This window comes from Budorcas taxicolor, chromosome 2 (genome assembly GCF_023091745.1).
Source record: "Budorcas taxicolor isolate Tak-1 chromosome 2, Takin1.1, whole genome shotgun sequence".
NCBI classification, from domain to species: Eukaryota; Metazoa; Chordata; class Mammalia; order Artiodactyla; family Bovidae; genus Budorcas; species Budorcas taxicolor.
Genome location: NC_068911.1, coordinates 133,709,867 through 133,735,874, shown reverse-complemented (window position 1 = coordinate 133,735,874; position 26,008 = coordinate 133,709,867). Strand labels below are relative to the sequence as shown.

The following is a 26,008-nucleotide window of genomic DNA, read 5'->3' as shown; positions in this document are numbered from 1 at the left end:
CATTACTTCTACTCTAAACCTCTTACTTCCCTCCCTTGTATACCAGATAGGAGCAAAGCTTATATATTTAATTTTCTAGAAATAACTGCAGAGTGGAAAATGTCATTCTGGAAGAATATTTCTATTTCTTGAAATCATATGTTTCCCCCTACCCACTCAAGAAAATACTATTGGCATGTATTAAGTCACTTTACTCCACAGACTCTCTGGTTTCTTTACCTGTGAAATAAGAATATAGTTAAAGTAACGAGTAAAATGCTTTGAAGTCATGTTCATGTGGGTTTTGGTCCTTCCTGTATTCATTAATTGTGGGTCCCTGGATGATTTATTTGACTTCTTTCTTCATCTTTTTCACTTCCTTTTAAAAGGAATTTTTTTAAAAATTGAAGTATAATTGCTTTGGGGGCTTCCTTGGTGGCTCAGTGGTAAAGAATCTGCCTGTCAATGCAGGAGATGCATTTTGATCCTTGGGTCAGGAAGATTCCCTGGAGAAGGAAATGGCAACTCACTCCAGTATCCTTGGCTGGGAAATCTCATGGCCAGAGGAGCCTGGGGCGCTGCAGTCCATGGGGTAGCAAAAGAGTTAGACACAGCTTAGTGACTGAACAACAATGTACTGCTTTACAATGCTGTGTTATTGATAGTTTGTGCTGTGCAACAACGTAAATCAGTATACATATGTCCCCTCCTTCTTGAGCCTCTCTCCCAACCCACCACACATTCCATCACTCCAGGTCACCACAGAGACCCAGCTGAGCTCCCTGTGTTATACAGCAGCTCCCCACTAGCTATTTACTTCACACATTGTCGTTTTAGTTGCTAAATCATGTCCAGCTCTTTTGTAATCCCGTGGACAGAGGAGCCTGCCATTTCCTTTTCCAGGGGATCTTCCTGACCCAAGGACTGAACCTGTGTCTCCTGCATTGCAGGCAGATTCTTCACTGCTGAGCCACCCAGGAAGCTCCATTTTACACATGGTAGTGTATAATGTCAATAATATTCTCTCAATTCATCCCACCCTCTCCTTCCCACCCTGTGTCCACAAGTTATTCCCATCTTTAAAATTAGAATAATGATGGTATCTATGGCACAAGATAACTGAGAATAAGTGAATGAGCATACACAAATCATTTAACAGTCTCTGGCAAGTAAATTTTATCTTCTTCTTCATTTATATTCTATAATGTTTTATGGATTAAATGACAATCTATATACGATGGCACCCCACTCCAGTACTCTTGCCTGAAAAATCCCATGGATGGAGGAACCTGGTGGGCTGCAGTCCATGGGGTCGCTAAGAGTTGGACACGACTGAGTGACTTCCTTTTCACGTCTCACTTTCATGCATTGGAGAAGGAGATGGCAACCCACTCCAGTGTTCTTGTCTGGAGAATCCCAGGGAGGGGGGAGCCTGGTGGGCTGCTGTCTACGGGGTCACACAGAGTCGCACACGACTGAAGTGACTTAGCAACAGCATATACATGCTTTGAAAATTGTGAAGTATAATTTAGAAGTGTTGTGCCATTTACATACTTAAGTTATGCAGTTTCAACTTTATGCATTGAAATATAACAAAACAATAAAATAGAGTGCAAAATAGAAATAGAATGAGAAATGACAATTTACTTTGTCCATTCTATACAAAGACCCAATCCATGAACGGATGGGAAACATGACTCTGTGGGTCCCACTCTGTGTCTCTGTCCCATGTCTTTCTCAATGAGTTGAGGATACTCAGTTCGCTGGCCTGAATGTGATTCAAATGTTTTTAAATAAACATTTTCCCAACAGCATGACCCTTAAGATGGAAGTCAGATACTTCATCTAGTGTTCAACTGAAAGGAAATACATTGTTCTAGTGCTAGAGGAAAATATGGCTGTGTTGGGTTTACTGCTAGAAGGCAAGTTGTTTCAGACATGTCATACAGACAGACACAGCACATGTTCTGGTAAATATTTAACAACAGGATCTCTGGGAAGACAGTCCTTATTTGTAGCTTCTACTATTTTTGGTAATATAAATATTTCCATGGAGGCTGAGGTTAAACTTCTGATGTGATGTCATTGAATGTGGATACATTTACAAGGTACTTCCACTGTGTAGCTACAATAGACATAAATGGCCTCAAAAGCATAGGTGATAGAAAAATGTAGTGAAATAATTGGGATACAGTGAAAGTTACTATTTATTAACTTTGTTTTTAATATCATTTACCTACTTTTAAGTTTGTATAGTTTAGTTTTTAGTAACAGCTGTGCTTAAAGCTTGGCTCACAAAATCCCTAACATTTACCAAGTGGCTCTCAGTTCAGTTCAGTTCAGTCACTCAGCTGTGTCCGACTCTTTGCGACCCCATGAACCTCAGCACGCCAGGCCTCGCTGTCCATCACCAACTCCCGGAGATTACCCAAACTTATGTCCATTGAGTCGGTGATGCCATCCAGCCATCTCATCCTCTGTCGTCGGCGTCTCCTCCTGCCCTTGATCTTTCCCAGCAGTAATCCAAGTCTATGCCCTGACCAGTAATGCTGAAGAAGCTGAAGTTGAACTGTTCTATGAAGACCTACAAGACCTTTTAGAACAACCCCAAAAGATGTCCTTTTCATTATAGGGGACTGGAATGCAAAAGTAGGAAGTCAGGAAACACCTGGAGTAACAGGCAAATTTGGCCTTGGAGTACAGAAAGAAGCAGGACAAAGGCTAATAGAGTTTTGCCAAGAGAATGCACTGGTCATAGTAAATACCCTCTTCCAACAACACAAGAGAAGCGACTCTCACATGCCAGGAAAAGCCTGTTTGGGACACTACTGAACTATCACGTATTGTCAGAATTTGGGAGGAAGAAATCTGATAAGCTGCAGCATTAGGTTGCTTCCATAACTGTTAAGATGGTGAGCCAAGTGTGCAGTAAGAGCTTAATAAGATCAAAAAGTCATTAAGTTTACAGTTGAAAGACAAGCACTACCAAAAGTGCTCATAAATGCAACATATCAACAGAGGAATCTCTGAGCCTCCATGTTCTAACACAACCTTCTAGGGGAAGAAATTTCCAAGGAGATTATGGCAATCCATAATTTTCTTTCTACACCCTGCTTTTAAAACTTAACCTCCGAAGAAACTCTTGTTCAATAGCACATAGAAGTAATATTGCAGTTTCTTTTAAAAAGTCCTCTGAACATTAGTATCAATAAATACTTCGTCAGGGTGTTCAGCTTCTCATGAGACATTTCAGGAGTATTTGTAAACAAGGTTAGCTTCTTATTCACAGTTTAGTAATTTTGAAATGTGGTAGACAAGTAGTATCTTCTATAAACTTCTAGTCTCCTATCTCATTTTCTTCTCTTATCAGACTGGGCTGTCCTTGTTTTAGTTTAGGGCAAGATGAGAGTGAGAAGTTAAGATATATTAAAATTATGAAGATGAAGAAATCTTGGTTTATACACAAATCTCTCTTTTTTTAAATTTAATTTTATTTTTGGCATTTTATTTTGGGATCTTAGTTCCCCCACCAGGGATGGAACCTGTGTCCCCTGCAGTGGAAGAGTACAGAATCTTAACCACTGGCCCACCAGGGAAGTCCCTATACACCAAGCTCTGGAAAGATCCCTAGCTATGAAGCACTAAATCCCACAAAATGAGAATTTAAAAGCACACATACAAAAAATCTCAAAATTGATGACCTAACTGGAGTCCATTAGATTATGGAGGGTGCCGATACCAGCACTGGGTCCCCGCCACATTGTACTCTTACCTGCACGGGGTGAATCCTGGTTTTAATGCTTCCTACACCTTCCACAGTGGTGACAGCAGCCCCATACAGAGAGCAGATGGGCACTAGGCAGGCTGTAACTGGATAATGGCTGTGATGGGATTTTGTAAAGAGAACACATTGGAATCACCTGGAGTGGGTAACATAATTCAGGGAGTTATTTCTAGAAAGGGTCTTGAGACTATATTTCCCTGAGAACACAGAGAACACTAGAAAAAAAACCATAACTTTTTGGAAGTGTTCAAGAAAGGACTTAACACATGGCTGGAGTAGAATGGTAGAGAGAAATGGAAAAAAAGAAAAATGAGTTTTGTGTAGAACCTCCAAGAGACCCTCATTCTCTGTTTATTTTTCTCATTCAGAGAAAAAAGGCTTTTTCTCTTCATAAAATGATATATTGACTCACGTAAACCATCTTGGGATAATTTACCCCAGTGATTCTCAGCTGTGGGAAGTTTCTAAAAATACAAAAACTCTGGTTGCATGCTAGCCTAATTATTATTATTAGTTTTTGGTCATGCCACACAGTGTGTGGGATCTTAGTTCCCTGGCTAGGGATCGAACCTGGACCCCCTACATTGGAAGCACAGAGTCTTAACCACTGGACTGCCAGGGAAGTCCAAGGCTAGCAATTAAACCAGAATCTTTGGGATGTAATCACTCCATCACTTTTCAAAGCTCCTCAGCTGATCCCAGTGTATGGGCAAGTATGTAAGCCATGGGTTCATGCCCCTGTCTTGACCATCTCTCTCACAATAGAGTCTGTATTATTGACACAGCAGATGTGGTTACATCAGATTCTCATCTCACTGGTTGGGAATGGGGTCTAGGCTTCATTAATTCAGTTTAGTCTCTCAGAAGAGTGCTTGGTGTACAGAGCAAGAGTGAACCTTGGGTTACTGTGCATTTTTTTGTTGTTGTTATTGTTCTCCAGCTGCCCTCCTCCATTAAGTTTACTTTCTCTTAATGTTATCTCCCTCTTCCTTTTCTCTCAACTTTTCCAGGGCTTGTTGCTTTCTTGTCTTAGCCTTATGCCTCATCCAGGAAATAGAGGCATATTCTCCTGTCACTGCCCAGCCCACCCCTACTCATCTCTAGCTGCAGTCAGCCTCACCCCGAGTCCAGGCCTGGAGGGTGAGGACACCCCACCCCTCCTCCTCCCCTGTGCCCTGAATCCCTTCTATTCTTGTCTTCCCAAGGACTTGCTTCATTATTAATTGCCTTTCTAACCTCTTCCTTTCTAGGGTCTCATTCCTCTACATTCCCTTGAATTTAGAAGTTAAAGTGTTTTTTTGGGCTAAAAATAAATCCCCAGGCCAATGTCTCTCTCCAGCCCATCTTTCTCCCCCTCTTAGTCAAGTTTCTTCAAAAGCTATCCATGCCTTCCTGGCCCTCCAGCCACTCCTACGTATCTGTACCTCATCTTCCAGCCCCACAAGTCTGCTGACGGTGCTCTGGGAGCAATCTAATGGCTCTGAGCCATGTCCTGGTGTTTCATACTATTGCACTTCTACCACCTTGGAACTTTCTCTTCTGGATGCTCCTCCTTCATCCCTGGCTACTCCCTCTTGGTCTCCTTTGGGGGGTGTCTTTCTTTGCCCATCTCCCTGTCTCTTGTTCTGCAGTGTCCTGAACTTGGAAGCTCTCCTGTGATTCCCACTACATTCTAAATGACCAGGGTTGAAAACTTGCTTTTACCACTAATAGGCCCTCATAACCTTGACAAGTTAGTTAACCCTGTTTGCCTCCATTTCCTCTTTTTTCAATATGAGTGACAGTCGAGCCTATCTCAAAATTGTTTTGGGGGCCAAATATGATAACATGAAGTAAACTATTTTGAACAGTGCCTAGCATTCAATAAACATTAGCTATTTCTATTGTCATTGTTAGTATCTATGTTGATAACTTCCAATAAACTAGCTCCAGATGAGACCTCTCCTCTGAGTAATGGACCTGTCTATGTAGATACCTGTGGGCAATCCTTCTTGCATGTCCCATAGTAATTGCAATGCGATTCATCCAAAACTAAACTTACCCCTTTCCTTTCCTTTGCTTCTCCTCTTCCTAATTTGTTAACAGCATAACCCAGAGACTTAAGACAAAAAACTTTGAAATCATGCTTGACAACTCTCCTACCACATGCAATCCTGGAGCAAATTTACATTTTAGGTCAAGGTGACGTTGGCTCAGTCACATAGCATGATGGGAGGTCTCACTCAGCCCTTCAGGGGAATAACTCTTCTAGTGTATGTTAACCTAAATCTTCTGCCAGGACAAGGCACCACTTCTTTGTGTGTAAACCCATTCTTCCCTGGCCCTCAGTCTGAGATCTGCTCAAAAGCAAAGCAAATATCTGTATAGCAAGACAGAGTGGCCCTGAGAGACTGGAACGCAGGACAGATATACCCTGATGGGAAGAAAGTCCATAGGAAAGATCTGGAGCATGGGAAGTCACAGGAGAGCAGGTCCAGAGGCCGTGTGAGTGCAGTGGACACCTGGAGAGAGGAGGGGGGACACAGGGGCAGAAAGTGGAGGTTCTGCATTCTTTCCAGAAGTGCTTGGGCCAATGCAAAGGATACTGGATCTTCTTGGTCTTCGGGTCGTATCTGGACATCATGACAGTGCAGGCACCGCAGCCTCCACTCCCACAGCCGTATTTGCTGCCAGTGAGGTGGACTGGAAGGAAGGGGGTCAAGGAAAAGAGGGACCCAGGCTCCTTTGCTTTCTATACTTTTCTTCCTCAGATACTCGTAACAAGTGAGTCGTTTTCTGGAGTCTCCTAAGATTTCCTGCTTAAAAGAGCTGTTCCACTTTTTGCATATAAGTGAGCTAATTGATGAAAGGTGAGAAGATATCCCTACACACCCACATCACAGGGCTTTATCTGAAATCCCTGATGCATTTGTGAATGCGGCATTTTCTGGATTTTAGAAAGACAGTATGGTAGCTCTCCAGTGGGGCAAGGGCAGCACCTTGTAATCAAAAGCTCATGCTTCTGAAGTGAGTCCTCTGGATATTCACACTGAGTGGGACGCATGAAGACTACAAAGAGCCTCATGCCAGTTAGATCAGAGTCTGCATCCACATGAACAGGGAAAAGCCTGTTGAATTCAGAGTTGGGGACAATGGATTCTACATTCGTGTTATGTTATTGCTGTGGAGGTGCTGGGAGGTGGTGCAGATGTAAAACTTAGAACCCCCCATCAGGAAGCTTAACTTTTCCTGGTTTAGCAATGCAATGTTTTTATTTTCTTATAGGATTACAAGATTAGAGAATATGAATTGATAACTTGGTTCCTGAACCAGTAATATCAACAATCTCTGTGTACCTCTTCCCTGTAAGACACTGGCATGTTTCCACAAAGAAAAAACAAACAATGTATGTAATCCCTCTGCTTCAGGTGCTATTACAGTCTACTAGGATTTGCTTGGGACCTCTCTGGGTGAGGTTTAAGAAAGATTTCATGGTGGGTGCAGATTATAATTGGCTTGGGTGGAGGCTGAGAATAATTTCATCTTAGAAATTGCTGCCCATGAAGAGGTAATAACAGGTCAGGACACCGTAGAGTGGGAAGCTGAGATTCTCTGCAGAGGTTCAGAGGGAGTGGCACCCCGCTTCCTCTGTTCCCTCATCTGAGCCCACTCAGGCAAGCCAAGCTTGCTTTCTTCAGGCAGAGTCACGTGGGTGATGCCTTAGTGAGAGTGTACCATTGACCTGAAGGAAAAAGTCAGAGAAACCCCTTCTCTTTGCCTTTGGTGACCTGACATTTTCAAGCAAAGGAATCCAGGAGCCGCCTGACTCAAAGAAGAGTCAAATTTTGACTGTTCACTCTGTCAGACCTTAAAGCAGCTCTCTGCTTCTTGTTTTAACATTGCCTTGAGTGAAAAGTGAAAGGTTGATTCAACCAGCTGCTTTGCCCTCTGGTTACCAGGCAAGTAGTTTGATGCCTCCTTCCTCCAGTCCCACCAGAAGTACCTGATTCAGGCAGTTTCCTCCATGTTCTGTTGACTCATCCTAAAGCTCTTCGCTAGGTAGGGTGACCAGACAAAATACAGGACACCCAGTTAAATCTGAATTTCAGATAAAAAATGAATTATATTTTAGTGTAAGTATGTCCCATGCATTCAAATTCAAATTTACCTGGGCATACTATATTTCTATATGCTAAAGCTGACAAGCCTACATAAGTCAAATACAAAAAATAATATATCAGAAGTTTATTTTTTGGTCCTTTAAGAAAAGAGCTTTCTCAGGGCCCCAAGATACACAGCACTATGGGCATATACAGAAGTTACCCTGAGACTAAATGCTCATGGCCAGCATGTGCAGTTGACCCTGGAATTTCCACTGACCTCTGGTCATTCATCAGTGAGTGAGTGTGTCTTGCATGCCAAACTTGACTCTTTGCCTCAAGGATCTCACTCCTCATTCATCTCTTGCTATACCCTCCCACCCCCACCCCCAAAAGCTTTACATCCATTGGAATAAACTGCTTTCAGTTCCTCTAAAGCAATATATTCTCTTGCCTCTGCACCACCCCATCCCCTACACACCACCAACAAGAATACCCTTTTCCCCAAGAATTCCCCTTTCCCAGCAACTCCTACAACCCTTCTCTCTTCCCTTCCTTCCTCAAGCTGGGTGGGAGTGCCCTGTCCATGTTCCCGCAACACGGCACTCATCACACCCGCTATCTGTCTCTTCATTCACTAGATTGAGGGCAGAGGCTGTGTCTTCTAGCTTACTTCTGCACACGTGGCGCTTGGTAAAATTCATTTACTGAATGAAGAGTTGTTTCGAGAACTGCAAGAAGTGATAGGGCTGGGTATGTGAAGAGTGAGGGAAAATGAGGACAAGCGTTTAGGAGGCCTGACCCATCCCGTTTCTCCAGTTTTATCCTGGAGCCAGGATCTCACAGTTGCATTAAATCACCTCCCTAATGACACATCCTCTTTAATCTGTGTAGCTGTGGGACATCACCTCTTGCTGGTGCAGTATCTTGTTTTTACAGGTCAGATTGCTTAACAGCAGGCCAGGATCTGTCATGTAGAAGGAGAGGTTGCACCCCAGCAGGTCTGGGCTGCGTAGGTGAGTTGCCATTTCCTTCTCCAGGGGATCTTCCCGACCCAGGGATCAAACCCAGTTCTCCTGCACTGCAAGCAGACTCTTTACTGCGTGAGCCACTAGGGAAATGGGAGTCTGGGGCTGATTCTGTCTGGGGCTCTATCAGCCTTGCTTACCTGGGAGCCCATGAATTTTCAGCTTGTTCCTAATATAGAGTTTCTTCATTTTGGGAGTCTAGAGAAAGCATGGTAAAGTGTGGCACAGATGTAGAAAGGTAAGAAAAGAGAAGTGATAGGGTATGCTGACTAACACAGATTTTAAAGCTGGGTAAGTGGGAGGTGGCAAAACCAAGCAGGAAGAATTTGGCCTGTTTGGTTTTTTTGTTCTGTTTCAACTGTAATCCCAATTCCCTGAATAGTGAGTGCAACGGGGACGCTGCGGGGCAGTACTGGCTAGAGTAGTAGAATAATGGGGGTAGGAAACCAGATTGAAATGTTAAATAGTGAGAGATGGAGTCAGCAGAGAAATGAGACATTAGGTACACACAGTTATTAGATAAGTCTGGCAAGGAAAGATCAGGGAGAAAGGAAGTCATGCCTCATGTTTTTAGATGTGCATGTTGGGAGGCCAAGAGCCAGAAGCAGAAGGAAACGAAGATTCTGGAGAGAGGATTGTCTGGCACACCACCGATTCCTCAGAGCTTAATACAGTGCCTGGTTCTTAGTAGACACTGAATAAGTATACTTATTTTTCACTTATTATTTGTTGATTCATCTTTTGGCCATATGGCTTGCAGGATCTCAGTTCCATGACAAGGGATTGAACCCAGGTTATGTCAGTGAAAGCTCGGAATCCTAACCACCAGACGCCAGGAAACTCCCCCTCAAAATCTCCAAATTATTTTGAAACAATTGTAGTCTCATTAGAAGTTGCAAAAATAGTACAGATTGCCCTATGGACCTGTTCCCTAGTTTCCCCCAATGCTGACATTCCACAGAACTACAGTGTAATACCAAAACCGGGAAACTGACATAGGAATCGTACCAAAAACTGATACCAGAAGCTAGAGTTTCTTCAGATTTTATCGCTTATGCATGTTCTCCTACTGTGTGGTATACTCAGCTCTATGCAATTGTATCTCATAGATCTGTGTAACTACTGCCACGGTCACTCTCTTGTGCTTTTACAGTTACACTCAAGCCCAAGAAATTCTTTTTGAATATTTACTGAAGGTACAGGAGGAGAGAGATGTGAAAAAGGGTCCAGATCAAAAGTGAAGAGCTGGAGTGCATTAGTTATACAAAGGGATTTTGAAATATGCTTGTAAAACCTTGTTTTCTCTGATAAGGATTATCAAAAGGTATAGATGACAAGTCAATGAAATGCCCTTGTGGGAAGGTACACATATTGTCTTTGTCAGTGGGATGTACCCTTGAGCAAGTGGCTGGACATATTTAATCTTTTGGTTGGCCTGCCATGTTGGGTTTTAATTCCCCAACCAGGGATTGAACCCATGACCCCAGACATGGAAGTCTTAATCACTGGACCACTGGGGAAGTTCCTGGCTCGACATTTTCACATTCACACTGCTGAATATAAAACCATCATCAAGGTGACCGTGGGGGTCAAAAGTCAAAAAGTTATTTCCAAAGTTAGCACACTCACGGTTCACTGGATGATCATTTTGGTTTTGCCCAGGCAAAAAATACAACAAATATAGCACATATCTGTCACTTTTAAATGCATTCTGTGAACTCCAACTAGACTGTGCAAATTGAACACAAGTTTATTTATCTAGAGCAAATACAAAAGGAAGAATGACTTCCTTTAGAAGTCTTAGCATGTTTTCTTTTTACCACCAAAGCCAGATTAATTACAGTAAAATAAAAGGATACGGATTTTCCTCAAGTAGAATAGTAGATTTACTTCAGGATCAGCATTCTTCTCTATGACCTACATTGTGAAATAAGAAGAGATTTTAGGAAGATAATACCAGCATGTTATGGCAATCCTATCTGTTGTTTTGGGGGCATGTTTTTGAAAGGTGTTGGCTTCACAAGGACCAAAAACAACAAAAGAAGCCTTTTCTAACACTGGAACTAGAATTCTGGAGAAATAATGGAAGGCTGTTTCAATGTCTCTGAACTTTCTCATATATGTGACAACTGTAAACTCTGGATTATTTTTTCCTTAGAGTTACTTGGAAAGGATCCAGATGGGGAAACAGATTCCAAAACTGACTCAAGATAACTCAGCCACATGAAGTCATGAAAAAGCTTAGCCAGAGAAGATTCCCTAAAGGAGTTGTGGGAGAGTATGTCATGAGGGAGCCTCTTCTGTCCCCACCAGCTCCCCTTGCCCACTGAAACGGAGGTGCCTGGGTGAAGGAAGAGCTTAAGGGAACAGGAATCTCCCTTCTGCCTGTCACGTGGCGCTCCAGGCTGCTACTCCCAATAGATCGAAGCCTGCACAGGAGATAAAGTCATCTGTCATCCCTGACTCAGGCAGCATCTCTGCTGGGTACAGTCGGGCAAGATTAGAGAGGAGAATTGGAGCGAAACCCATCAGGAAGGGGCGCAACACTGAGACTAGAGACACAGGACCTTATTCCACCAAAAGTGTTTTTGATCACCCCAGAAAAAGTAACAAACCACATTATTTTCATAACTGCTTCCTATTTTCAAGTCTCCTTTTGAGTCCTGAGAAGATTCACTCAGCCAGAGATGAGCTCCGTGCTCCCCTCTCGGAATCTCGGCGTGCAGAGCAGGCTGAGCGAAATGTCATCGCAGAAGCAAAGCATTACACCTAGACCGCTTTAACACCTTACCTGTGTGGCTACGGAAATTATTTCCAAGGTGGAAGCAAGATGGGGGTCAGGAGTGGTGGCCTGCAAGCCACCTTCCCTTCCTCCTGTGTGCCCCTACATTGAGCGGGCACAGCCTGCTGACACTATTCTGTGCTATAAAGACATCGATGTTCCTGAGGCAACATTCCAGGTCAATGTTTCTCAACCATTCTAATCGCTGGATCAATGCTGCACTTGATTTAGTGTCTTCATTCAAGATATTGCTCCAGGCCCAAAGTAGCAGGCCAGGACGCTTTAGCCTCAAGGTTCATGGATCAGCCTGAAAGTATTTATTAGGGCAAAATAAAATCCTCCTTTGCTATTATTTTCCTCAATGTCATATACTCCTTCTATTAAAACAGTGTTGTTGGGAGGGGGCCGGATGTGCCCTACCCCCAGCCCACCATGACCATGCTGTCCCATCTGCTGAAAGAACACCAGGCCAAGCAGAATGAACGGAAAAAGCTGCAGCAGGAGAGGCTAGAGGCCATCACTCCAGCCACCTGCTTGGCAGAAGTTTCGGTGGATCACCTCAATGTGGGTGTGGCCCAGGCCAACAGGAGCCAGAGAAAGCTGGACCACAAGGTGAAGAGCCTACAGATTCAGGCTGCCCAGTCTGCCGAGCAGACAGGTCAGTGGATTGGGATGGTGGAGAACTTCAACCGGGCACTCAAGGAAATCTGGGATGTGCAGAACTGGGCTCAGAAAATCGAGCTGGACATGTGCAGCATCACCACCACGCTGAAGTACATCTACAAAGGGCAGCAGCAGTCGGGCCCCACCTGGCCCAGTTGCCCTCCCGGCCCAGTTGCCCTCCCTTCCCCCACTCCTCCTTCCTGCCCCAGGTGGGCAGGAGGGAGGCTGATAGCCCATGAATAAAACACAAGCCTCCAAAGTAAAAAAATAAAATAAAATAGCATTGCTAAACTCAACCAGAGCTAACATCCATGTAATGGGAGGATGACATAGTTTTTAATGCCTGGGTCAGAATTCACTACCATTGTAATTTAACAAATAAAAATGAGAGTACCTTATTGATTCCAAAAGAAGAGAGCAAACTAACACTCCCAAGCTTTAATAATTTCACAGTAAACCCTAAACTAACAACCCATGGGCAAGTTCATACTACTACATATGACTTGAAAAAGACAGAAAAAGAGTTTAAGTAAATAAGAAACAGTATCAGTGAAAGAAAATCAGCTTGGTTTTCATCTCTGACATATGAAAATTCATATTAATCATATCATAAACTTACCTTTCTTCCATTCACAAAAAAAATCAACTCATCAGAATTGGAAAGAGAAGGCATTATGCCAGAAAAAATACCTTCACCAAGATAGAGGGTTATTTTTTTCTTGGAAAGCAGATATGTTAGGGCAAAAACCTGGATGCTTATCAGCCTTGGGGAAGCCCGAGCTGCCAAAGCAGGAAGAGAAGAGGTGACTTATAGCCACACTAGCGGACGTGAAGCACCAACCAGAGCTCCCGGCCCGCCCAGCCCACGAGCGCGCCCTTCCCCTCCCTTCCCATGTCAGTCAGGTCAGTGATTTTACCAGTCCCCGTTGGAATCCAAGACTGGTTTTTACTGGGGGAAGGTGTTTAACATCAGGAATGAAAAAAATAAAAGAGAGTTTAAAATAGACTATTATTGTTTTTTTTTAACTAACCAAGTCATCAATTAATTCAATGCTATTAAAACTCATGACACTTTCTTAGGTTTTTCTACAGTTAAAGGAAAAAGGGAGATTTCACTATGTACATACCTTCATAACTTCTTTATAGAGACTTCATAAAAACGTGTCCTTAATTGCATTAAGCAAACTGCAAGTATATTCTCTTAATCTTTTTTTCATACTCACTTTCTTCTCTGAATTTAAGGGTTAAGACATCAAACTACTTAAAACCAGAAACATGTACAGAAGCTTGCTATGGGCTGGAGACTCCTTTCAGGACTCCCTTAGTCCTACAGCAGCTTGATAAAGTGCTGTCATCTTCTCTTTAGAGATGTAGAAACCGCAGCACAGAGACGTCAGGCAATTTGTCCAATGTCACACAGGCAATGATGGCAGAGTTGCTCCAGAGTCCGTGTCTTTGACCTCCTTCCTGTGCTCTAGATGGAAGGAAATGAGGCTGGAGGGGTGGCCAGTGGCCAGAGTCGGGGCCAGAGCATGGAGGCCTGGCAGGCATGACGAAGGTTTTGCTGAGCTGTCTGAATATGATGGGAAGCCACTGGAAGGCTTTTCGTAGGGGTGACAGGGTCTAGGTTTTAAAAAGATTGCTAGGCTGTTTGCAAAGAATGAAGGGTAGGGACAAGGGGAGAGAGAAGAGAGGCAATTAGAAGTTATGATAGTGGCTCAGCCAAGGGATGATGACGCTTGGTCTAGGGTGCCAGTGAGGGGCAGCGGTAAGAAGGGCCCAGATGTGCTGACAAATTGGATGTGAGGGGGGTGTGTGTGTGTGCGTGTGTGTGTGTGTGTGTGTGTGTGTGTGTGTTGTAAGTGTGAGGGGTGGAGTAAAAAATGTCTCTGCAGCTTTTAGGCTGAGCAGATGACTGGGGCTAACTTACATGTCAAGTTCTATTTGGATAGTAAAAGTTTGGGAACCTAAAAAACACCCAAATGGAGATGGTGAGTAGGTTGCTGAATCTTCAGAGCCTCCCACCCCCTTGCTTCCTGTCTTGAGGAAAGGGAAGGCTCCAGGTTTGGGGCAGAATTTCCCTACAGAGACTCCAGTCTTTCTTCAAGCCCCAGGTGCTTGCCTCACCAACTGGGCAGCAGGCCGCCCACTCCGCTGCCTCATCACCTCCGTGGTTCCTACTCGCGTCCCTCTGCGTGCTGCTCATCAAACAGGGACCTGAAGGGTGAATAGAACAAATAAAGGACATTTCAGCAGAGGGGACCACTGTGTAACGTCAAGGAAGTTTGAAATTATGATGTTGCAGAGATTTACAAGTAGTTTATTTTATCCTTGTGTACGAATTGCATGAGAATGAGTGAGAGGAATATGAGTATCAAATAAGATGATTCGTTTATTAAAAAATATTTGTGTGCCTGACAAGATCACTGTTCTCCTGGATCTCAAATGTGTGTGTGTGTGAACTGTAAAGTACTAGATAAAACGCCATGTATTTCTAATATGATGGGATAACAAACACCTAGAGAAATAAGTTAGCTTCAAGAAATGAATGGTAAGCGATATGATAAAGACGGGGGCGGGGTGTGATACAAACGGACTTGAAAGACTAGCTTAGTTTTGGGTAGTTAGCACTAGGGTGCCTTCTTGAAATGAGTCCGAAAGCCAACCCACTGAGAGAAGGCACAAGAAAAAGAGTCTCACATGACCTCAAGGAAGAAATAAACTTGTCATTTCGAAAAGCAGAAAGAAGGCCAGCGTGGCTGTGTGCAGAGAGCAGGAGGAAGATGGCATGAGAGAAGGGCATAAAGATGGCATGGCCAGGGGGAGGAGTTTGCACATTTCTATGTGGGAAGGGATACCATCGAGAGTTTTGAGCTGGGATATAATATGGTTTATATTAGATCATTCCACTGTATAGAGAAATGAGTTATTACTGCTAAGAGGGTAGCATGGAGACCAGATCTGAAGTTATTGATGGGGCTGATGGAGGATCAGACTAGGGTGTAGGGTGGTGGCATCAGAGATGGAGAGACAAGGACAGAATTGGTATGAATTCTGGAGGCAGAATCCACTGGATAGGTGAGATATGGGTGGGGGTAAAGGAAAGAGAGGTCTCAAGGATCAGTCCTAGGTTTCTGGCTTGAGCAGCTGGGTGAACCATGGGGCCATATGCTGAGATAGCGGGACTGGGTTTGTAACACTGGGGAGGAGGGCAAGGGAGCCAAGAGTCTTTTCTTGGGTGTGTTCAATGGGAGCTGCTTATTTGACTTGCAAGTGCACATGTCCGTTGGGTACAGAAATCTAGAAGTCAGAGGAATCATCCAGACTGGAGACCATCAGCTCATAGATGATAAGCACAAGCTACGTGGGAACTGTAGAGTATTTCTACTGCGGCAGGAGATATTAGCTGATGTGCTTCCCCCTTGCCACTCCTTTTCTCACTTATGGTGCTGGGGAGGCCATGCCATACTCCCAGGCTTCAGAGTGGGGTTCTCACGTCAGGAAGCAAAGACAAATGCAGAAATGCCAGGAACAAAGACAGGGATGCCAAGGCAAGTGTCCTTTCCTAATGCCACTGGCCCAAATCTCCTACAGGGACTTTGTACTGCTGGGTTTCCTCTCTGCGGGACTGAGTTTTTGCTGCCAGCTGTAACAGTGCTTGAGATAGAATTTAAATATATATACACAAAATATATATGCATTTTTTTAGTAAATGAGTATATAAAATATATTACAGTTGTGTAATAGCTAACCTTTATTCAGTATTCGAGTATATGCCGAGTGAAAAGCTTCCCTGTATTAGTTCATTTAATCTTTGTGATAAACGTTAAGGTAGGAATAGAGTCTCCATTTTACAAATGAGGATCCGAGGCACTCAGAGAAAGATAGTTAACATGCTTTGTACAAGTGAGTCTGTGCCCTATGAAATTCCTCCTTATAATTTCACATGCTTGTTTCCTCAACTTCCTATGAGACACAGAATAAGTTTTGGTTTCCCTGGAAGGCTGGCACCACATTACCCTAACGGAGTAATAAAGTTTTCACTGCCTGTGAAATAGAAACTACTGCAGCTCTTAAATGCCAGGGCAATTTACCCCCTAGCTCTTATCCATCAAAATTTTAAGAACTGTAAGGGCATCTGACTGTGGGTGTGTTCCAACCCTTGGCTGGGTTGGCTTAGTTTCACCACTGATGGAGCATGGTGGGAAGACCCAGACTCAGCCTCCTGAGATGTATTGGGAAGTCCAGGTCCAGGCTATTCTGCCATCTTTTTCAAGCAAATGGAGCTGCAGTGTCTGCCTGGTGAGTAGAAATGTGCATATATAGAACATCAACTGTTCTTCAAGATTTAACAGCACAGAGTTACTCCCAGAGCCTATTTAAGCTTGTAATAATACAGAGATGTGGTTTCTCCCACCACGTGAAAACAGGCAGTTACACCTCGGAGGTAGTTATTTCTTAAGCTCTTGCCTTATCAGTAGGCATGGATCTTGTTTAGTCAAAGATGTAAGACTATGGCCTTCTTATCCGCCCTGGAAATGCAGGTCTTGTTGGGAGCTGGGCTGCATCACAGGCCTGGAAACTTCATCATGGAACCCCTCTCTGGAGTTTGAAAGTAGCAGGTGTTGAAACACACATGTGCCACTTGTCCATGTGTAACAACTCAAACACCCAGACAGAAACCAATAAGCCAGGCTAGGGTCAGATAAGTGGGTTTGCTCTAAGGGCAGTCAGTTGCAGGGCTTGACAGAATTAGGAAGAAACAGTCTTTCTGGATGTGTTGTGACGAGTTATAGATTTTAATTAACATTTTCCAAGAGACACAAAGACTGAAAAACATTATTTTTGGCTACTAGACTGTTTTTATTTCTTGGCCACACAGCACACGACATGTAGAATCTTAGCTCCTCTTCAGTTCAGTTCAGTCGCTCAGTCATGTCCAACTCTTTGCAACCCCATGAATCGCAGCACGCCAGGTCTCCCTGTCCATCACCAACTCCCAGAATCTACCCAAACCCATGTTCGTCGAGTCAGTGATGCCATCCAACCATCTCATCCTCTGTCGTCCCCTTCTCCTCCTGCCCCCAATCCTTCCCAGCATCAGGGTCTTTTACAATGAGTCAACTCTTCACATGAGGTGGCCAAAGTACTGGAGTTTCAGCTGCAGCATCAGTCCATCCAATGAACACCCAGGACTGATCTCCTTTAGGATGGATTGGTTGGATCTTCTTGCAGTCCAACGGACTCTCAAGAGTCTTCTCCAACACCACAGTTCAAAAGCATCAATTCTTCGGTGCTCAGCTTTCTTCACCATCCAACTCTCACATCCATACATGACCACTGGAAAAACCATAGCCTTGACTAGACGGACCTTTGTTAGCAAAGTAATGTCTCTGTTCTACCAGGGATCAAACTCATGCCCCCTGCATTGGAAGTGTGGTCTTAACAACTGGCCTGCCAAGGAAGTCCCAAGACTGTATTTAATGCCACTTGGTACGTGGAACTGAGGGAACCAGAATCTGCTGGTACACAAATTTGGTCATCCAGGACCAGAACATATCTTTGGATCCTAGTGTGGTTTGTTGGCAGGACAACCAGTCATGTTCCGTGGGCAGATCCCATGAAGGTTAGCACTGTCCAACATGGGCTCTTTCAGTTTAAGTCCCCTTTCCTGCATCTCAGGATCAATGTACCTGCAACACCAGGATTCTGCCCTCTGCTGGGCTGATGCATCCCAGTTTAGTGGGCCACAAAAAAGTTTTTTTCTTTTAAAATCAGAAGAAAAAATGAATATAAACCACCCTGGCTTATAGTTCTGCACCAATACAGCTGTAAAATATAATTTCTAATGTTTGCTTATGGAAGGAGCCCACAAAAGGCAAAAGTTCCCCAAACAGGCTCTATCCTGCACCTCCTCTCTCAGTTACAGGGCACACTCTGAGAGGCAGAGTGTGAATTTGGAAGTGAAATTTTTGCAACATGGCTTGCCCATAGACCTAAGCCAAATTCTTCAACTCTGCTTTTAATTAAACTGGTTGAGTAGTTTGATCTTCATCTGTCTAATTTCTCTTGTTGTTCAGCTGCTCTGAATCCAGGTAGCCTCTTCAAAACCCCAGCATGTTGGCTAATCATTTCAGTCTCCCATTCTCAGCTACTTATTTTGCTGGGTCAAACCCATTGTTTTCATGAACTTCTATATGGCTAAGTGTTATTCTTGACACTTTCTGATTCAATGAAATTTACCCAAATAACAGTTTCACTGTGGTCACCTGGACTCTTACAGTTTGGGTGTCTCTCCAGCACATGGAGCATCCAGACAGGTATGAGCCTTTGGGGATCCGATTCAGTAAAGGAGTGTTTGTGTTTGGTTGTGCTCACCATAACCTTGGCTCTAATGGCCAGGCTGTAAGTCTCCCAAAATGGACTTCTCTTTTCCATTTTAGTCCCTCAAACTCCTTTCCACACTGCAGTTGGAAGGATCCATTGAAAACACAAATCTAAATATGTTACCATCAACTGTGTGTGCCTAAACCCTTCAATGGCCTGCCCTGTATTTGGAAAAAAGCAAAGACGCTAACCTGGCCCTGCCTGGCAGGCTCTCTATCCTGCTGACATACTACCTGCACAAGTCTTCTTCCAGTTGCTGGCCCACAGCCAAAGCCCCACCCCAGAGCCTTCAAGCACACTCTCTATTCCCTGGCACCATCTGCTACAGTTCTTGCCCAGACAATGCCCCCTTATCCTGAGGGTGTGGCAATGCTGTTGCTCTTGCAGAAAGCTGTCAGACACCCAAGTCTCAAAGTCCCAGATATTACCTTCATTGACTACTTTATTTCTTCTGGGGACTTATCAAGGCCTGCAATGACATTTGTGTGATTACTTGGTTAATGTCAGTGTCTCCTATTGAATCATAAACTCCATGTGGGTCTGTCTTGTTCACCATGTGTTTCCAATGTCTAGCACAAAGCCCAGCTCATCTATCACTTTATAAAGACAAAGGATACTTTTGTTAAAAGAAGGAATAAATCCATACTGTAGTGAGCTTTATGCTAAAGATTTTAGAGTGGACTACTATCCTGTTCTTTCTTACTAAAGAACTGATAATAAGCCTATGCAGTGTGGCTCAAAGAATAACCCAAGTTCTTTCTGGACCTTTTTCTGGATGATCTAAGGTGTTCTTGTCCTGCTAGGAGTCTTTTTTCAGGGCTTTCAGTGCTCATCACAGACAGGTCCTAACTTGCTCAAAGAAGTCTTTAAGTATAAAATCCCTTTCAGTGAATTTAGTTGAATCAGAAAGTGTCTACTGAAGTCTTGGCTTCTCTCCAGTTTGCTTCACAACTTTCTGGACGGCTGTTTAATTCTTTATTGAAAAGGCCTGCATGATGCTGTGGCTTTGTTTAACTTCACCATTCTTTTATCTGTGTTCTCTTTGGCAGCTTCATTCTCTCTGCAGGACTGGCAATGCCTTCATGACTGTGCACTGGTGAGGGTACCTGCATTCTGGAATAACAATAAGAGTTTATTTTATTGAGTGCTCACTATGTGCCAGACACTGTTCTAAAGCATTAGCTCATTTAATTCTCAAGACAATTAGATAAGGATTATTACACTCCCCATTTACAGATCTGAAAAATTGAGGCAGGAGTATTCACCACTAAGTACCAATTCCTCCATAGGACCTTGTGGATACCATGACATTTCTGGGCAGCTTCATTATTTCTTCACTGAAAGAAATCATTAGGGAGTGGCTTGGGGAATCTGTCTCCTCTCCTGCTCCCCCAGTGACTGGGTCTTGTAGGTAGGTAGTGGGTATATGGTATTTTCTTCTGTCTGTGAAATAACTGCAACCTTAGCCAATCACTCTTTAACAAGTAGGAGCAGCTTCTCTTTGTTTGGCAAAAAGAGAACTGGAATGCATATATGGGCTGTAAATGTTAGATGTTTAGAAGTGGATAACCCTTTACAGTACTGGTCATAATAGGAACCCAAAAATATGTGTTGGGTGAAGAAAATAGTATGAGTGGGATGGGTTCCTCAGTTTTCTATATTGAAATCCCCCAATTTAGTGGAAGATAAAGAAATAGTACAATTTGCACTCATCTTACATGCTAGTAAAGTAATGTTCAAAATTCTCCAAGCCAGTCTTCAGCAATACGTGAACCGTGAACTTCCCGATGTTCAAGCTGGTTTTAGAAAAGGCAGAGGAACCAGAGATCAAATTGCCAACATCCACTGCATCATGGAAAAAGCAAGAGAGTTCCAGAAAAACATCTATTTCTGCTTTATTGACTATGCCAAAGCCTTTGACTGTGTGGATCACAACAAACTGTGGAAAATTCTTCAAGAGATGGGAATACCAGACCACCTGACCTGCCTCTTGAGAAACCTGTATGCAGGTCAGGAAGCAACAGTTAGAACTGGACATGGAACAACAGACTGGTTCCAAATAGGAAAAGGAGTACGTCAAGGCTGTATATTGTCACCCTGCTTATTTAACTTATGTGCAGAGTACATCATGAGAAATGCTGGACTGGAAGAAACACAAGCTGGAATCAAGATTGCCGGGAGAAATATCGATCACCTCAGATATGCAGATGACACCACCCTTATGGCTGAAAGTGAAGAGGAATTAAAAAGCCTCTTGATGAAAGTGAAAGAGGAGAGTGAAAAAGTTGGCCTAAAGCTCAACATTCAGAAAACGGAGATCATGGCATCTGGTCCCATCACTTCATGGGAATTAGATGGGGAAACAGTGGAAACAGTGTCAGACTTTACTTTTTTGGGCTCCAAAATCACCTCAGATGGTGACTGCACCCATGAAATTAAAAGACGCTTACTCCTTGGAAGAAAAGTTATGACCAATCTAGATAGTATATTCAAAAGCAGAGACATTACTTTGCCGACTAAGGTCTGTCTAGTCAAGGCTATGGCTTTTCCTGTGGTCATGCATGGATGTGAGAGTTGGACTGTGAAGAAGGCTGAGCGCCGAAGAATTGATGCTTTTGAACTGTGGTGTTGGAGAAGACTCTTGAGAGTCCCTTGGATTGCAAAGGAGATCCAACCAGTCCATTCTGAAGGAGATCAGCCCTGGAATTTCTTTGGAAGGAATGATGCTAAAGCTGAAACTCCAGTACTTTCGCCAACTCATGAGAGTTGACTCATTGGAAAAGCCTCTGATGCTGGGAGGGATTGGCGGCAGGAGAAGGGGATGACAGAGGATGAGATGGCTGGATGGCATCACTGACTCGATGGATGTGAGTCTGAGTGAACTCCGGGAGTTGGTGATGGACAGGGAGGCCTGGCGTGCTGCGATTCATGGGGTTGCAAAGAGTTGGACACGACTGAGCGACTGAACTGAACTGAAAGAAATAGTAAGTCTACCCAAGAAGCTAATATGTCAAGGGATGATGGCAGAAAAAGGTTATCATCAGAGCAGATCAAGTAAGGCATTTCTTGCTAGTCGTCAAAGAACCTTCGCAACCAATGAGTAGCTGGGTTTTCTTGCAGGACTGTGCCGCCTGCGCATTTACTCTCCCTCTCTATGTCGTTCTGTTCTCCTAACACGGACTTGAATCATGTACCCTATTCAACAATCCAAACTTCCTGCCCAGGTAGTAACAGACAGACTCAGTCCTCTAATCTGTACAGTCATTTGGGCCCTTTTACTTCCTCTTCCTATCTGTGCTTTGTTCTCATTATTTTTCTTTACTCTTTAATGCTATGTCTCATGCATATGCTCCCCACCCCCCCATTTCAGTTTGTTTCTTATTTCATTTTCTGTTTATTTTCCCTGTAAACAGTCATTAGTGATCACAATGCAATCAAATTGGAAATTAATGATAAAAAGACAAAAGCCATCTAACCACAGATAAATTTTAAAATTAAATTCTTAATACTTAGGTTCAAAGAAGGACTAAAAACAGAAAATAAAGACATAACAATAAATGACAATGAAAAAGTTATATGTCAAAACCAATGAGATGTGACTAAAACTGTATTGGAGGGAAATTCTGTAACTTGAAATGTTTTATTTTTAGCCTAGAATGATTGAAAATAAAAGCACTAACCTTTCAACTCAAGAAGGTAGAAAAATAAACATAAATCCAGAAAAAGCAGGAAGAGGGATATAACAAAGATAAATGCAGAAAAATATTTAGAAAATGTGAAAAGTGTTGAAATGATAAATGAAAAATTTTTTGTGAAAACCTACTAATTAAATATTTAACAAGTCTGCTCAAGGGAAAAAATGAGATAATTCAAATAAACAGAATTAGGAATAAGAACTAGGATATAACCATTATATTCAGCTTCATGCCTAAAAATCTGCATTGCTTATGTTGTAAAAAATTTAGTACACATGCTCTTCAGTGTAGTAGGACAAACGCACTTCATGGAAAAAATAGTTGATTATGAAACATAGATACTATGGAAAACAATTAGCCATTAAAAACAATGAAGGACTTTGGTCCAGGATTAATTAATCTTTCCAAGGAGAATTCCTGGAGTCTTCTCTCCTCTTCCTGGCCTCCCTGTGTCCAATCTCCTTACTTTGGCCCACTTACCACAGATTTTCCTATAGTTAGTTCTCTCTGATGATGTCACTCGTGTCCTTAACACCCTTTCATCACAAAATCCAGCAAATCTTCCACATGAAGCTCTTAACCACTTGCTAATCACCTTAAGAACATATATTTTCAGAGGGTGTGTGTGCATTTTCACAAAATACAAGACATAATCACTTCCCACAAAGTGACAGCTGGATATAAAGAATGATTCAGTAAAAATTACAAAGTGAGTCTTATTAAGTACCCAGAGGCAAACTATAAGGCTTAAGGTGGGTGAGACATGTGAAAACACTCTGTAAATTCGACAGTAACACGCAAATATTGGCTATAATTATTGTAGTTATTATTTTCTTTGCTATAGTTTCAACAAAACTCCTGACTATCTGCATTGTATATAAATTGCCTCCCTAATTTCAAACTCCTGCTTAGCCTGCCACCCTCTTCACTCTTCACATGACCCTCAGATGGCAGCTCTAGTTCTTGAAAATGGATGCAAAAGAGTGCATCTCAAAAGAAAAAAGGGAAAGGAAATGAATGAGAATTCAAAGAGGATTTATTGAGCTGAATGGATTTATGGTGATGCCATGAGCAAAATCAGCTTGTTTGTGTAAATTACAGAAATTTTATAGAATAATGTTTGATACTAGGCATTATTCAGTATTTGAACATTTAGGTTAGAATACTACAGACTGCAGAATTTTTACATATGCTTTGGCTATTAAAAATATTGAGTGTTTATGCCTTTTGAACCTAACCTATAAGAATACTGGCTGGAAGTATTTTGGTCACTCTCATATTAACACAGTAGATCTGTTGTAGTAGTGAATACAATCAATATTCATTTTTGAGCACACACAGGGGGAAAAGAGTCAATGAATAGAATTACTTTGTTGACGTTATGGTGGCAAATATTTCCACAGATTTTATGGAATTATTTCTACAGTTCTCTTAAATTCCCTTTCATTTTAGAAGGTGACTCTGCTTTACCTCACATTTTATTGAGTGAATTAATAATTCTTTGATAACTGAGAGCCCTAGAAAGTCAAGCAAGTTGCCAATAAACTTGTGCATTAATGAGTATTTACTTTCACAATCATTATGGACTATCATTCATCATACTGTCATATTTAATATAGACTAATGATAAGAGCTGGAGAAGGCAATGGCACCCCACTCCAGTCCTCTTGCCTGGAAAATCCCATGGACAGAGGAGCCTGGTGGGCTGCAGTCCATGGGGTCGCTAAGAGTCAGACACGACTGAAATGACTTAGCAGCAGCAATGATAAAAGCTCAATAAAAATAACTTTTAGGCATAGCATCTTGTACATGAACCAAGAACTTCCAGATGTTCCAGCTGGATTTAGAAAAGGCAGAGGAACCAGAGATCAAATTGCCAACATCTGTTGGATCACTGAAAAAGCAAGAGAGTTCCAGAAAAACATCCACTTCTGCATTTTTGACTATGCCAAAGGCTTTGACTGTGTGGATCACAACAAACTGTGGAAAATTCTTCAAGAGATGGGAATACCAGACCACCTGACCTGCTTCCTGAGAAATCTGTATATGCAGGTCAAGAAGCAACAGTTAGAACCAGACATATAGCAACAGACTGGTTCCAAATTGGGAAGGGAGTATGTCAAGGTTGTATATTGTCACCCTGCTTATTTAACTTATATGCAGAGTATCACGCAAAATGCCAGACTATGAAGCACAAGCTAGAATCAAGATTGCTGGGAGAAATATCCATAACCTCAGATATGCAGATGACACCACCCTTATGGCAGAAAGAGGAACTAAAAAGCGTCTTGATGAAAGTGAAAGAGGAGAGGGAAAAAACTGGCTTAAAGCTCAACATTCAAAAAACAGATCACGGCATCCAGTCCCATCACTTCATGGCAAATAGATGGGGAAACAGTGGGAACAGTGGCTGACTTTATTTTTCTGGGCTCCAAAATCACTGCAGATGGTGACTGCAGCCATGAAATTAAAAGACAGTTACTCCTGGGAAGAAAAGTTATGACCAACCTAGATAGTATATTCAAAAGCAGAGACATTACTTTGCCGACAAAGGTCTGTCTAGTCAAAGCTATGGTTTTTCCAGTGGTCATGTATGGATGTGAGAGTTGGACTATAAAGAAAGCTGAGCACTGAAGAATTGAAGCTTTTGAACTGTGGTGTTGGAGAAGACTCTTGAGAGTCCCTTGGACTGCAAGGAGATCAAAACATTCAATTCTAAAAGAAATCAGTCTCAAATATTCATTGGAAGGGCCCTTGCTAAAGCTGAAACTCCAATACTCTGGCCACTTGATGTGAAGAACTGACTCACTGAAAAAGACCCTGATGCTGGGAAAGACTGAAGGCAGGAGGAAAAGGGGACGACAGAGGATGAGATGGTTGGATGGCATCACCGACTCGATGGACATGAGTTTGAGTGAGCTCCGAGAGTTGGTGATTGACAGGGAAACCTGGCATGCTGCAGTCCATGGGGTTGCAAAGAGTTGGACACAACTGGGCGATTTAACTGAACTGATAGCATCTTATATATTTTAGATGAAGAGGTGTATGCTAATGACCTGCCAAGTCTTAAAATCATTCAGAAATTCAACTTGTGCTCTCAAGCCCCAAACTTTAGGTAACAGCATTTAGAATCAGTAAATGGAATCTAAAAGGAGAATTCAGCAGACAAGGAATATGATTTAAAAACAGTAAAAAAAAAAAAAAAAAAAACCTACTAACTATAATTTGCTGCAAAATAGTTTCTTTTTTGAACATTTAATTTATTCTTCAAGAATTTTTTAACTTGTATAATCTTGTTTTCTCTCTTTCATTGTTTTTGTGGATAAACTGAAAGGATCCCTAATTCTTTCACATACCAGAGCAGAGACTAAATGTACACAATCTTTAGCTAAAAAGAAAAAAAATTTTTTTCAGTAGAGCAGTAACATAGGGAATCAACATATCAAATAATGACAAATGTCCTTATTTAAAATATTCTTCTAGAACATATATAGATGGATAACAGGCACATGAAAAGATGCTCAACATCGCTAATTATTAGAGAAATGCAAACCAAAACCACAATGAGGTATCACATCTGTCAGATGGTTATCATCAAAAAAATCTACCAA

The 26,008-nt window shown here is 42.5% G+C and overlaps 1 protein-coding gene and 1 pseudogene across 1 annotated transcript in view; one reads left to right on the top strand and one right to left on the bottom strand.

Moving 5' to 3' along the window:
- Positions 1-12,988, bottom strand: part of LOC128064585 (aldehyde oxidase 4-like) — a 68,304-nt gene extending 55,316 nt beyond the window's left edge. The window contains exons 1-4 of the mRNA XM_052657403.1: positions 12,935-12,988; positions 10,730-10,787; positions 6,349-6,445; positions 3,752-3,860 (exon numbers count right to left, since the gene is read on the bottom strand). Coding sequence (XP_052513363.1) covers positions 3,752-3,860; positions 6,349-6,445; positions 10,730-10,787; positions 12,935-12,988 — 318 coding nt within the window. The remainder of the gene's footprint in view (positions 1-3,751; positions 3,861-6,348; positions 6,446-10,729; positions 10,788-12,934) is intronic.
- On the top strand, positions 10,646-12,554 carry LOC128064593 (biogenesis of lysosome-related organelles complex 1 subunit 1-like; annotated as a pseudogene).
- Positions 12,989-26,008: the final 13,020 nt, after the last annotated feature.